Here is a 15,280-nt window from a genome sequence, read left to right as displayed (position 1 = left end):
ACTTAAACAGGCTTATTCAATCAAGTGAGGTTTATTAAATAAAAGAATCGGTTGTGCCAAAACTGGAGCTTGAACAAACAACATCTTTTCATTTCCCAAACAGAAATTGCTTTGCGGTTCTCTTGAAGAATTCCAGACGGGCAACTGCGGAGCAAAAACAACAAAGAGTCCTGTGACACCTTAAAGATTAACAGATTTATTGGGGGATGTGTTTTCATGGGATAGAGGCTGCTTTTGCCAGATGGTCACATATCTAGACTTCTTCCTGCATCTGATCAAGTGGGCACTAATCTACGGAATCTTGTCTCACAATAAATTTGTTTTTAGGGTGTTTCGGGACATTTTGTTCAAGGAAGTTCAAGTTTGTACATGATTATTTTAATTTTTTTAATGTTGATTCCGCTGGCACGGAAGAACATCAAGGTGAATTACGGCGTGACATCACTTGACTCGGGCGCGTGCTCCTATCTGCCAAACAAACTTCTGTCTTGTTTTGAGGAATAATACACTATTATCCTCATGGTAAAGATCTGGGAACGGAAGATCAGGTAGTCTTCAGGTTATAGCCAGAGCCCCTAGTTGAGCTGGAATTCAAAATAGGGACAGGTAGTTTGCCCACACAGAGTTTGGTGCTCCCTCCAGTGTTTCTGTTTGTGTATGGCTTCGGAGAGTTCAGATTTGGTAGGCTCACCTTTAAATGTGAACAGAATCCTCGATCCCCAGTTGCTAAGAAGTCATTCATTTTCATGCAGAGCTAGGGTGCATAGCTGTCAACCGTCCCTTATTTGGTGGGAAACTCCCTTATCCCAGCACCGTGTCCCGCTGCTGTCCCTTAAATTTCCCGGGTTTCAAAGGAAGCAGCAGATCTCCCTCCCTCCCTGCCGGCCAGGGAGGAGGGAGGCTCCAACTGTGTTGCTCACCCAATAAGGAGTCTAAGAACGACTGGGGGGTGGAGCTTGCATGCCTTGTGCCGTGTTGCCTGGGGACTCGCCTTTGTGCAGCGCTTCCCAGCAGAGGGTGGTTTACCTTGCTGCATCCCCTTTGCCGGGTTGCTGCACTGTGGGAACCACCACTTGAGGCTTCGTTTGGCTGCTGGCTTTGCTTTCTGCCTTTGGCTCGGAGGGCTCAGAAGTTGAACCTACCTGTGCTATGAAAATCCCTTATTTTGGCTGCTGATCCCTTATTTTCAAGGCTGCTGGTCCCTTATTTTCAAATCTGTAAGTTGACAGCTATGCTAGGGTGATGCAGGGCTTTTTTTCAGCCGGATCTTGGTTCTGGCACCTCTCAGGTGTTCATTCTAAGAGGATGAGGGAGGTGTTCATGGCAAGTTCCAGCACCTCTTTTTCCAGGCAAATAGCACTGGGATGATTTCCCCTTTTATGTGCACTTGGTTTGGATGGAAGTTCTATACTAACCCAGCCGCTCTTGTTCCTGTTGTCTTTCCTCTGGCGAACGTCTGCTTCCTCTCAGTTTTGCTGTCTGGCAGTTAAACCTGAGGTCTTTTTGACAAGAAGGGAAATGAGGATGATCTCATTCTCTGGCCAATGGCTTGGGCCAGCCTGGACTTCCGTTGACCACAACCTTCTTCAGGGGAGATGGTGACCTCCCAGCGGCCCTTATTCCTGTGGCAGCAGAGGAATCCTTGCTGCTTCTTTTTCTTAGTAACGAAGATCCCATTTTCTCTTTGCAGGATTCCCGCTCATTCCGGCCTGCATCCATGCTGTAGCAAGGATCCTATATTACAACGACAAGTAAGTCAAAACGCAATTCAGCCTTCTATCTTTGGAACAAATCTCAAGAGTGCCTCTTTTGAGTGAGAAGACAGATTCTTCTTCTTCTTCCCTAATTCTGATTTCTTCTTCTCCCTTGCAGCTGCTGGATCAGTTCAGAGACTAATCTATTGTACATCGTCCATGGTCCTATTTGCGCTGCTCTGTTGGTATGAATTTTTAAAATATTGTATTTTATTTTTTTAATAATCCTGGTTTTATGTCTTGGCTTTCATGAGGACCAGCATGATTTCCTACTTAAAAGGGAGTAGGCCTTAAAGCAGGGGTTGGCAGCCTGAGTCCCGGGTGCTGAATTTGCCCTTCTTCATCTGTCCCTTGGGACACATAAATCTGGCAAGATGAACATGTTTAGATAGATGGAGACAATATTCCTTCTCCCCATAGGTTTACAGTCCAACTTCTTGCCTGAGTTTGGGGTTTTTGGTAGTGATGATCCACACGCACCGTGTGTTTGTGTGTGTGTGTGTGTGTGTGTGTGTGTGTTGTTAGTTATTATATTTCTGCTAACTAGATTCTCTCTAAGAAGAATACTTGCTGAAAAGTTTCATTGTTCTGGACAGTGGGTGCAAAATGGCCTGCTTTTATATTTCATCAAATAATTTATTTTGATATTCACTGCAATTTTAATTGCCAAATAGTTTTTATTTTTTAAAAAAATACTTATTAGACTGCAATTCTGCAGCTGCTTTGAGGCTGGCTGTCAGCACAGGTGCAAGAGGGGAAGATCAACAGTGGAACAGAGGCACCCTTGGGAAGTGGTGGACTCTCCTTCCATGGAGGTTCTTAAGCAGAGGTTGGATGGCCATCTGTCATGGATGCTTTCGCTCAGAGTCCTGCATTTCAGGGGGTTGGACTAGATGACCCTTGGGGTCCCTTCCAGCTCTACAGGCCTATGATTCTATCATCCTCAGGCAGAATTATACTTACGCCACCAGAGGCCTATGTGTACCCAGAAATCTCCATCAACATAGATGTTCTGCTCGCTGTGTTCCACCAACAGCTTGTGTGTGTGTCTACTAAAGTAGCCAATAATCTTCCATTTCCCCTGAAATGCCCCCCAAAATTGGAAAATTCCCTACCACTACTGCCACAATCCTGCCCTGGCTTCCATAAACTGGCAGAGCTGTGCATGCTGCGATTGTTCTGCCATGGAATTGCCCGCAATCCAATAGGATTTTCACAGTGAGTTATGGAGCCTCACCCAAAACAAGTGTGTCGATACCGTATGACAAAATTTATCCATGTTAACACTGTCCTTCTGCTTCCCTTGTAGGTGAATCTTTTTTTCCTCTTGAACATTGTGCGAGTGCTGATCACCAAGCTAAAGGTCACCCACCAAGCAGAATCCAATCTCTACATGAAGGCCGTCAGAGCCACCCTCATTTTAGTGCCACTTCTGGGCATCGAATTTGTACTGTTTCCCTGGCGGCCCGTGGGCCCTATTGCCGAAGAGATTTATGACTATGTGATGCATATCCTTATACACTATCAGGTATCAAATCTGCATGTGGAGTTTGCACTTGGGGGTACAGGAATGTCAAAAAAGAAAATAAAAAAGGAGTGATGTGCTCGTGATGATCAATAACTGATCCAAATGCCCCTTGCGAGCCTTGTCAGATGCATTCCAATTTTTGGTTTTGTTTAAGCACTCATGATAGGGTGGCACTGTGGTGTAAACCACTGAGCCTTGGGCTTGCTGATCTGAAGGTTGGTGGTTCGAATCCCTGCAATGGGGGTGAGCTCCCATTGCTCGGCCCCAGCTCCTGCCAACCTAGCAGTTCAAAAGCACATCAAAGTGCCAGAACCCCATAGTCACCTTTGACTGGACTTAACCGTCCAGGGGTCCTTTACATTTTTAACCTTTACTTTATACAAAGCTGATTCACAAGGATTGGGGAGGGGAGCAGACAGTTGTTTCAACATTTCCTTCCTCTAAGAATAAAGTGCCCTCCACTTTGCACAATTTTGCAAGGCAGAAGAAATTGAGCAGCTGTGTTTGTATAGTTGGACCATAGCCTCAAAACATACTTCCCTCTACCCTGCATTTAGGCCCTGACGTTCCTGAAAATTAGCTCTTTTCAACTCTTTACCAGTTACTGCTTTGGCACCTTTTTTTTTTTTAAGGACCTTCCTCCTGATAACCAGATTTGTCTGTTTGATGGTGTTTCCAGCATTCGCCAATTGGTTGAGCTCCAGATGTTTAGGACTGCAACTCCACTCAGCCCAAGTTAGAATGAAGTTAGCAAAGGCTGGTGATGGCAAGAGAAAAATATTCAGAGTGAGGGCCTCACTAGAAAAAAAAGGGCAACCCCCCCTTTAAAAAAAAAATTAATACACATTTATTCAAAAGTTACAATACAGCTTTTTCCACTGTCATAATATCACAGAATGATCGCTCCAAACTTTAATCCCTCGTCACTGTCATGTTGGCTCACTGAATACCCTCAGTAGGAACCCAACTACCAATCTGGTTTGCTAGATGTTTCCACTTAATATATTCCCCGCACAGACACCTCTGGTGGCATTAAAATATCCTGTTCTTCAATAAAAGAGAATGGCACCAACGTTGCAGAAAATCAGAGCTCAAAGCAGCCAAGAACCAGTGCGAGAAAATGTGTCCCTCTGAGTTTCTGAATCACCCTTACTTGCATCTGAATTTTATTAAGTGCATTTGTCTCATTAGATTTACAGCTTATTGTTTTGTTCCACAGGGCTTGTTGGTGGCAACCATTTTCTGCTTTTTTAATGGCGAGGTACAGTAACTGATTTCTTTACTTTTACAAATGAAGGTTCCTACATATCATGATACATTTGTGTGAAATGCTCGTTGGCCCTTGCTTCCATTTTCCACCACAAAGCTGAGGAGAAACATTTCTTGTAGCCCTGTGAACTCTGTGTACATGGTTGTTTGCCGTACTATTTGGTACCATTGGTCCCTGCTTACTCCTGACAGGTCTCTCCAGTGTCTGGTTATGGTGTTTCTGGCTGCTGAAAGGAGGTGGGTTGTGAGTTATTTGTGGTGTAAATGGGCATTATTGTGATAATGGGGTGATTTCTAATACTTGTAACCAATAAACTGAAACTGACACGGGGACAAATAGAAGAAGATGCCTTCAGCCCAGTATGACTTCCTTTTATCACATACACAGCCAAACAAGACAATGACAAAAATCCACCTACAGCATACAAATCAATATGGCTAACCTGATCCAAAACACCCACCCACCCCACTCACACATTAAAACAAAGACCACCACAGCCAACCACAAATGAACAGCCACACCCTAAGCCAACCCCAACCTCTCTCACCACCAAAGGAACACAAGTGAATAGCACAGAACCTACACAAGCAACGCTGACACAAAACCCTACATATATTAAGTATACAGTGGTACCTCGGGTTAAGTGCTTAATTCGTTCCGAAGGTCTGTTCTTAACCTGAAGCACCACTTTAGCTAATGGGGCCTCCTGCTGCTGCTGCGCCACTGAGCCCGATTTCTGTTCTTATCCTGAGGCAAAGTTCTTAACCTGAGGCACTATTTCTGGGTTAGCGGAGTGTGTAACCTGAAGCGTATGTAACCCAAGGTACCACTGTAATAGAAACACCGCCACCCAACCCCACCCATCTCTCCCCCCCCCATCCCCTTCTTCTTCCTAATGTCTCAACAAATGAAACGGATCTGTAAAAAATGTTACTGGGAGGAAAAAAGAGAAATAGAGACATTGCACATACTTCTTGTAAACTAAGAAAATCTTTATAAAAATACATTTTAAAAAAACACACTCTGTGTACATAGTGAGCTGCTATGCACAAAAGACTCAAAATGTGGGACAGCTTCCACATAGCTGGGTTTTGATCAGCTCCCACAGTGGCCATTTCTTCATGTACCTCACAAACTACTTGGTCCTCCTGTGCAAGCTAGGGTTATCCGTCTCCTTTAGTCATTTGCTACAGAAAACGGATGTTGGGATGAGATGGAAAATCCCTCTTGAAGAAGGAAATACACTTCCGTACCATTCAGTACTGGATTCACAGAGGAGTGGTAATACCACTGAGAATCTGTTACCAATAAATGGATTCCTGGAATTATGTGGCTCAAATGCTAAGTTAATTTAAGGACGTTTGTGGAAGGAAAGTTTCCCTTCCTCTGAGACCAGCAGCTACTTACACACACCCCAAAAAACCCCTTTCTAGTGGGGGGGGGATGTCAGGGGCCCATTTGGGAAGGGATGCAGGGAACGGAAGGGGTGGGAAAGTGATGGGAAACTTTCCTCCCATGGACTTCCTTAAATTATATTGAAACTCCAGTTTATATAAGCGGCTGTGGAAACACAGGGATATTTCTGTTTCCTCCAGTATGATGAATGTGCAGCAATGCACCGCTTCTGCCTCACCGAGGGAGGGGGGGGCAGGATAGCAACTGAAGCATCTCCCCATAAAAAGAGAAGCCAAAAGAGGACACGGTTGTGCGTACAATTTGCACATGCAATTTGCATGATGGGCAAATTTAGACATCACAACGATCTTTTAAACAGAATTCCAGTACATCCCACCATAGTAAGGAAGACCATGAGAAAGTTGACTGGTGTGAGAACTGAATCTGCTTCTCACAGCAGCTTCAGGCTCCCTCCTTTGTGGTGTAGTGGTTAAGAGCAGTAGACTCGTAATCTGGTGAATGGGGTTCGCGTCTCCGCTCCTCCACATGCAGCTGCTGGGTGACCTTGGGCCAGTCACACTTCTGTGAAGTCTCTCAGCCCCACTCACCTCACAGAGTGTTTGTTGTGGGGGAGGAAGGGAAAGGAGAATGTTAGCCGCTTTGAGACTCCTTCGGGTAGTGATAAAGTGCGATATCAAATCCAAACTCTTCTTCTTCTTCTTCCTGCTCCTCCTTACTATGGTTGTTTATCTTTAAACCCAACTCAGACAGGAAAACCCTTCAAACAGAGGGCAACTCTAAACAGAAGACTGACAGCCTTTCAAATAGATGGTGGCCCTCTATGAAGTGGGGTACAAGGCCACTCTAAATGGGGATGGTATTATAATACTAGGGTAGGGTTGCCATATTTCAGGGCACCCCGAAAGCTGTTGGGTTTTTTCTTTTTTTTAATAAAAATGCCAAAAAACCCCACAATTTTTCGATCAACTTGCCTAAAACCAGGACGAAGCGCCACCTTTGAAATCCCAGTAATGTCTGGGGAAATCCAGACTTATGGCATTGTTCGGGAGCTGATTACTTTTTAGCATCATTCTGCACACATAGCACAACATGATGACATTCAATCTTTCTCTTTTTTTAGTGGGTATTTATTTATGGTTAATGAGTTTTCCAAAAAATTGCACATAAAATTCCAATACACATTATAATAAAAATTATTTTTTCTTTTTAACTTCCCAACCCATTTTCTGTGATGCTATTCTTATCCCCTCTTTGCTGCACCTCATCTTCCCTTTTTTTTTCATCATTATCATGACACAATAATCTCACATTCTTTCTGTTGCTCGTAGCTCGAAGCCTGGTCGCAGGTTCTTCATATTGTAATATTTCCTCAAATAATCCGAAAAGGGATTCCATTCTCCCCACACACAAACACCTCCCAAAAACCCCAGCCATCATTAAATTATCTTATTTTAGCTTTGCTGATTCAACATAGCCCTTTACTTTCCTTATCCGTTCTTATTTAGTGGGAACTTCTTCATCTTTCCATTTCCGAGCATAAGGTATCCTAGCTGCTATCGCGTCCAGTATTTGACAAAGCAGATTCAGTAACCTTCCACTCCCGATGTCAACGGTTCTTTGAGGGGATGGGTTCTGCATACCTTTTGCCAAGGCTGCTGGTAAACTCCACTTCCTGTTGCACAGGTGGCCTCCCATATTGTATAAACGGAAACTATTGTAAAACCGAACATCCTTCCATAGTCCTTCTACAAACAAACGCAGGCCTCGTGTGCCTTCATCTGTTTTATCCCATGTATTTTTAAACAAGGTAGGAAAGCAGGCAGAGCTCTATTCAGGAAGCGGCGTTTCCATCAACACCACAAAAATGTGAATCACGTTTGCTGATTGAAAACTCTTGCCAGATTGTGCAGATGCATAACGTTTAGGATGCTACGGTGCTTTAAACCATGCTGAACATCTCACATTGGTCAACGTGTTTGGGGGATATTTATTGTTTCCATTTGTACAGAGGTCACCAGGCAATCTCCCACCCAGGGGTCACCAGGTCCAGGCCTACTTAATTTCAGAAACTAAACCAGAGGGTTTCAACCTTTTCGAGTCCACGGCTCCCTTGATCAACAGCATTCTTTGTGTGGCTCCCCTTGAGTCAATTCATGAGGAAGGATTCCACCATTGTGTCTGTTGCTGTTCACACTGAGGAGGAGGAATAAATAAAAAATTGTCCAGTAGCACCTTAGAGACCAATTTAAGGTCCTACTGGACAAATTTTTATTTATTTTGACTGCGTCAGACCAACACGGTTACCTACCTGAATTGAGGAGGAGGGACAGCCAGTCCATGGAATCAGTGCCTCCGGTCCTTGAGCCCCTGCGTAATTCAAATATATAACCTATTCGAAATTAGGAGCATAAAGTGAAGACAGTGCCAGATTATCAAATAAGCAGAGTAGGCACCAGCCTATGGGTCCTATGACAGCCAATCAAAATAATATTAATTTGATCTTGAAATTGGTTTATTTAAATTCTGTTTTTTTCTTTTTTTAAAAAAAACAAACCACCAACATATTAGAAGATAATTTGCTGGGTGAGGGGGCTCCATGGGGTTTAATCTGGCACTAGACGAAGAAAGCAAATGTGTGCCATTTTCTATGTTTCGATTTCTGGGAATGGAGTTGAGAGATGACCTAACCTGGGGAGAAACCAGCAAAGACCTGATGAAGAGAGCACAGCAGAGGTTGTATTTTCTGAGAATCCTCCAGAAAAATAATCTCTCAAAGGACCTGTTGATGGCATTTTACCATTGTACTGTGGAGAGTGTATTAATTTATGGTCTGTGTGTGTGGTTTGGGAGCTGCATGGTCAGGAGAAAAACAATGTTGTCCAGGGTTGTAAAGACTGCAGAGAGAATAATTGGGTGCAATCATCCCACCTTGGATCAAATCTATGCTTCCAGATGTCACAAGAAAGCTGCAGAGATAGTGCAGGACAGTGCGCACCCCAGAAATGATCTCTTTCAGCTTCTGCCTTCTGGAAGAAGGTACAGGGTTATAAAGACTAGGACTAGCCGCCTGAGAAACAGTTTCTATTCAAATGCAATTTTGGTTTTAAATGCAGTGTAAGGTAGTCTCTATGAGAGTATATTGTATTTAATTATGGGGCATCAGAGTTTTTAGGGGGCTAACCAGGCTGGGATAGCTGGGATAGCAGGCTTGTTGGTTTCTGAATGTCTGATGTAGATTTTCAATTTCGTTGTTCTGTATGGGACAATGACAATAAAGATTATCGTATCTTATTTCTGATATGGCACCTGAGGCAGCCATCTTTGTCAACCTGTTCTCTATCCTCTTCTTCCCTGAAATAGGTCCAGTCTGTTCTGAGGAGACACTGGAAGCAGCACAGGATCCAGCTTGGGCACAGCTTTTCCCACTCAGACGCCCTTCGCTCAGCTTCCTACACAGCCTCCTCGATCGTCGATGGTCAAAGCTTCAGCTACAATCGTGAGTGCTTCCTACACAACCCGCCTTCCTACACAGCCTCCACAATGGTCAATAGTCAAAGCTACAATAGCGAGTGCAACTGGGAACATACGAACGGGAAAAGCATTTACGACACGGAAAACGTTGTTTTTAAAGCCGAAAAGCTGTACGGCTGATTAGCAAGGACTCTTTCTTCCCACCCTCACGATATTTTGAGTGGATGACTCCAGGAGCCAACAAGACAGTCCCACCCACCCACCCACACTTTTTTGGTCAGTCTTTGAACTCAGTTACTCTTGAAGGATGCAACGGATTTTAATTTCTTCCTCACATGTGCTCATGCCTTGGCATATCTCAGCATGTGAGTGCTTGCTCTTTGTTTGTACACTGGAGCTGGTCTTGCCCACCAACTGAAGTTTCATGCTCTGACCTCTGGGATGCCCAACCTTCGGAGAAATACGGGCTGAAGTTTTCATGGGGATCAATCAAGCTCTAGATCTACATATGTGTTTTGTACATATAGATATGTGTCGGGATAGATAGATGTTGCCTCTTCAGCTTCTACCGTGTAGACAAAGTGGGCAATTCTTTTGTATGACGGGAATCAAGGGAAGTTTTGGTTTATTTTCAACGGTTTTGTATCATGACTGGGGGTTGTCCAAGAGGTCGTTCTGTTTGCTCAGAAGAACTTGTAAATGCTGTATTTATCATGTCATTTTGTCTTAAGTGCAGCCAACAGAGCAACCTAATTAAGTATTGGAAAGGATGCGATGATTGTAAAGTATTCTATGTGTTGACTGTGCAACATTTAACTCTGACAAAGATAGATATAAATCTGCAGTATAGACAATGGCTCTGATTTGATTGGTGTTAATCAGTGACTAACCTGCTCCATTGGCTTCAATGGGACATGCTAGAATACAGTGTACCCTTACTTGAGATTGAGACCCATGGAATTAGATGTGCACAGCTCCTGGGTATAGATGAACAGAATTGGGCCATTAGTCACAACTTGCTTTCTCTGACCCAATGATTTAGCTTGTATTGATCACTATTTTGAATGGAGGGTGTCGCAAAGCCATGGCGAATCTTTGAGCCTGAATGCTATGCTATGCTTCTTCATCTTTTCATTCAGCTCCTCTCTCTCCATGGAGCTTCCCTTTCCTTTTTGCAGAAGGATCTGTTTTTGAATGTGCACAAAGTGAAGCGAATGCTTGGACCATAGTTCTGTGTGCTCCTTGGTGCACATTGTCGAATGGTATACCTGAAGTTTGCACTAGAGACAGTAGCAGGTTTGTATTTCGTAAGAAGAAGAAAATCAGGCACTTAAAACTAACATCCTGTGATGCACAATGCAATGCAATGCAACGCAATGCAACGCAACACAATACAACGAATCGTTTCCAGCTGGTTTGTCTCCTGGGTCCTAGATGTTTTAGCCAAAGGAGATTTGGGTGTACTGCAGCTGCTCACTCTTCTTGTGGTACAGAAACCCGGCTGACTATATACTGATGGGAAAGGCAGTGATTGGAGAATGAGTTGGCCATAGCTAAGTTGGCTCTACAGAACACGATAGTGGAGATGGGTACAGGAGCCCTGACCCATTCATGAGTTGACTCAGGTATCATCTTTTCTAAGGCTTATGGACCCAGGAGTCTGCATTGGCAGTAGCGCTGACAGTAATTTGGTATAGAAGGCATAGGACAGGGATTAGGGCTGGGCAATATCTGTTTTTCAACATCATGGTATATTGCCAGCCAAACGTCGTGATAGACCAATCTATCACAATGTTTGAAATAACGATGGAACTACCCGTATCCCGTATTTTTTGCTCTATAGGACGCACTTTTTCCCCTCCAAAAATTAAGGGGAACTGTGTGTGGAGTGTATGGAGTGAATGCAGGCTCCTTGGCTTCAGAGTTAGCAATGCGAAGCCTCCAAAGACCAGAGGGAGCGCTCCCTCTGCGCTCTGCAGGCTTCAGGTTCCTTTTGCTGAAGCCAGGAGAGCAAGACTCTCCTGGCTTCAGCAGAGAGGGAGAGCTGCACAGTGCCCCTTCAGCCAAGCGGGAGGAGAAATGGAAGGGGCTCCGTTTCTCCTGCCGCTTCGCTGAAGGGGCGCTGAGCAGAGGGGGGGGGGATTATTTTTTTCTTGTTCTCCCCCTCTAAAACAAGGTGTGTCCTATGGTCGGGTGCGCCCTATAGAGCAAAAAATACGGTATATAGAGGTGAACTATAGGGCTGGGCAGTATTTGGTTTTCAGCTTCGTGATACATCACCTGCTAAACATTGTGATAAACTGATCTATCACAATGTCTGAAATCAAGACGGAGCTGTTTTTAAACTTGCCAATGTATCACCAGCGAAACGTCACGATATACTGATCTATCACGATGTCTAGGTATGCAAAGGCATTGACCGGCCTCACGGTTCTCCCCACATTGTGATTTTTTGCATAGCGTGTACACATCATGATTTGCAATGTATTGCCAGGTCAAAAACTATGAAGACGATCTCGTGATATGGACTTTGAACTGGACTTCAAATCGCTATATTGCCCAGCCCTAATAGGGATGAGCAGGGATAGTTTTCTAGAAAATGAGGTGCTGGGAAGCCTCTCTTGTTCTCTTATAATGGCAATGGCACCCACCTGAGAGGTGCCGGAATCGAGTTCCGGTGAGTTCCGGCTGGGAAAAAAGCCCTGGGGATGAGGAACCTGCGCCCCCTCAGATGTTGCTGGACTGCAACTCCTCTCATTCCACGTATACCCCCTAAAGTACTTAAATCCAGCAGAAGTCAGTGGGGTGCAATGTAGCTTAGTTGCATGCAGGAAAACCTTCTGGGAGACTTAGCCTCTTGAGGTCTGCATGTAAGTGTGATATTCTTGTTTCTCATGCCTTTCCCAAACTTTATTCTGCTGTCTCCACTTACACTGAGAAGGGCTTTACTCTGTGGATAACACCACTGATGCATTTTTAAATGATGAGGTATTTTTATTTTTATTTTAAATCATGTATATTGAGTAGCAGGAAAAAGTGACAAGAGCACATGGACCTAGGTGAAATAAATTCCCCAAAAGACTTAGGAACAAAGAAAATGGGCATGCGGGGGGGGGGCAGTTTCTTTAAAATAAATAAATAATATGCAGCGTATTTAATGTGGAGAAAAAATGAGAACTGTCTAGTCACTGCTACTGGTGATGGAACAGTCTCATACCAATGTGGTTCTGACTTCTTATGAAAGGACTGGCAAGGAGCAAAATGAAGCCCCTTCGTCTTTCTCAGAACAACATCTGCCTATAAATGCCACGGTGCAATGTGAAGTGTTCAATTTCCTCATTTTTTTTTTCAAGACTGCACATTAATTGTCATTTAACAGGCTTCAGTAGGCAGCTAATTTTGTGAGCCGTTACAATGCTTTTGAGGCTTGAAAAAGCTTTGAATGGTTGTCGTCAGGGTCGCATAATCATATTCAGATGCTTTAGGGAAAGCTCGGTGAATTCTTGTTATTTTGTTATTTAGGATGGCATTTGATGGAGTAATGAAATGTATTGAAGCGGCTGTGTGGTGTTACAAAATTAAAGTCGTTGGGTTCTTGGAGCCATTCCTGTCATTTGAAAAAGCATGGATTTATTCAGGGTTGTGTGTTGCCTGTGATTCCACGGCAGTAAAGTCTACAGCAGCCTTTCTCAACCTGTAGGTCCCCAGATGTTGTTGGACTACAACTCCCATCACCCCTAGCTAGCAAGGCCAGAGCTCAGGAATGATGGGAGTTGTAGTCCAACAACATATGGGGACCCACAGGTTGAGAACCTCTGGTCTACAGGATTCATGTTCTTCTTCTTTTTAGAGTTATAAAAAAAATGGTTGAAAATGTGTGGTCCGGTCTCAGAATCCAGGGGTCGGAGGGAAATCTTCCACAGAAAGATCCTTCCGGTCCCTTTGGGTACCTCCTCCTCTCCTTGACTAAATTATGCAAATATATTCTGTTTTATATAGGTCACAGCATTCAGATTTTGGGTGTAAAGGAGTTTTTAAATCTAATTAGCTGACAGTGCTGTACTTACAGTGTGTCATCTGGAAACACATCTGGGCCTCAAGTTGCACAATAAACATGTTTTAATTCTATTAGACACATCTTTCTTGGAGAGATGACACACAGATTTGCCCTACCCACGGTGTCACTGAAGGACAGATGTTTATTTTACAATTTTCTTTTCTGTGGAGCTTGCTCATGGGTGTGGTACCTCAGGGTCCATCCCTTCCTTTTCAAAAGCCATACAAGGAGAGCTTTGAAATGTCATTTTGTCTGTAGATTTTAATCTAGCAGGCTGCTGCGTTGGCCCAAATCTGAGGAAAAGCCAGAATTGTTTCATTGCATCCAAGGCCAAGCTGTGGGTCTCGGGACATGCTGTGATTTTCTTTTGGGAAAAGGGTGAGAAGGCTCTTTTGGAAGCAGGGTGAGAAGGCTATGCATATACAGTGTGGAATCAGGAATATTTCTTCCAAAAAAGACAATGGAAAGCCCTGGAAACACAGAACTTTGGATTGTGGCCATGCTTGTCATGATGCACCTCAACAACAGCCATTCCTTTCTTTATTTCTAAGTAACTCCACCTCTGCTCCCCTCCCCCCTAAAAGAGAATTCTAAATTTCTTTGAGACCCACATATCATTTCCGTACACTGGCCTGGATGTTAGGTCATTGTAACTTGAGTGCTACGACGCTGTCGGCTGAGGCCTTTTTCAAACCTGCATGGACATTACGTGATCCAGCCATCACTTGTGGATTCTCAGGTGGCTACAGTCGTACCTTGGAAGTCAAATGGAATCTGTTCCGGAAGTCCGTTCGACTTCCAAAACATTCAGAAACCAAAACATGGCTTCTGGTTGGCTGAAGGAAGCTCCTGCAGCCAATCAGAAGCTGCGGAAGCCCCGTCGGACATTCGCGTTCCAAAAGAATGTTCGCAAACCGGAACAATCACTTCTGGGTTTTTCGGCGTTCGGGAGCCAAAACATCCGAGTTTCAGGATGTTCGGGATCCAAGGTACGACTGTATATGAGCTCTCTGTATGGAAATATATTGCAACTGAGTAGATATTGGGTGATAAGAAAGTTCTCTCTGTGGCGATTAATCGGTGATAGTTCATTGAGACATGCAGATTGTCATTTGATGTTCCAGCCATGGGACAACCATGCCTGTATGAGCCAGCCCTTAGTGGCTTGAACCCAGGGTTATTCCTCACCTGCAGGGCGTTCTTGCATAGATGGTGTATCCTCTTATAAATGTGGTTAGTAAACTAGCATCTTGGAATAATGACACTTTTTGAAGGTGGTTCAACATTCTTTGACAGTCATCATTTTAGTAACTAAGAAGTCAAGAAAGGGATTTTTTTTAAAAAGTATTTCACCTTACATCTGGTATCTAATAACAACGAATGTCTAAATTTTAGTGTTACTAGATATTTCTTCAAATGAATGAATATCTGTTTTATTTTTTTCCTTCTGCTGCTGACGCATTCAGTTAATAAAATGTCAGAAACTACTATTTGCGTGTGATCCTTAAAAGATTCTTAGTTGCTCTCCTTCAACACCAAGGTTAACACACACTTCAATCTCTCCCTGCCCTTCAGGGACTTTCATTGCATTTCTGGGCTCTTGGAGTTTGCACATTTTTTCCAATGCATGGTCAATCAGCAACATCCAAGACTGAGTCATGTTAATAGATAATTTACAAGGGCAGGGTTAGCCCCAGATTTAGGATAGAGGACCTGCATCAGTGCCTCTGAAGCAGGGAGAAACCATGGACCAGAAACTCTAAAAGGTTGCTTTTTGTCACCTT

The 15,280-nt window shown here is 43.8% G+C and overlaps 1 protein-coding gene across 3 annotated transcripts in view; it reads left to right on the top strand.

The window, feature by feature from the left end:
- CALCRL (calcitonin receptor like receptor) overlaps positions 1–14,983 on the top strand; it is a 91,416-nt gene extending 76,433 nt beyond the window's left edge. For 2 of the 3 annotated variants that reach the window (XM_079980118.1, XM_079980119.1), the window contains 5 exons: positions 1,691–1,751; positions 1,873–1,939; positions 3,064–3,282; positions 4,502–4,543; positions 9,329–14,983. In XM_079980118.1, coding sequence (XP_079836244.1) covers positions 1,691–1,751; positions 1,873–1,939; positions 3,064–3,282; positions 4,502–4,543; positions 9,329–9,619 — 680 coding nt within the window. In that variant the 3' untranslated portion in view covers positions 9,620–14,983. The remainder of the gene's footprint in view (positions 1–1,690; positions 1,752–1,872; positions 1,940–3,063; positions 3,283–4,501; positions 4,544–9,328) is intronic. The other variant, XR_013839656.1, reaches the window with a different exon arrangement.
- Positions 14,984–15,280: the final 297 nt, after the last annotated feature.

The sequence above is a fragment of the Podarcis cretensis genome, assembly GCF_951804945.1.
Source record: "Podarcis cretensis genome assembly, chromosome: 1".
NCBI classification, from domain to species: Eukaryota; Metazoa; Chordata; class Lepidosauria; order Squamata; family Lacertidae; genus Podarcis; species Podarcis cretensis.
This window is presented reverse-complemented; position numbering and strand designations above follow the sequence as displayed.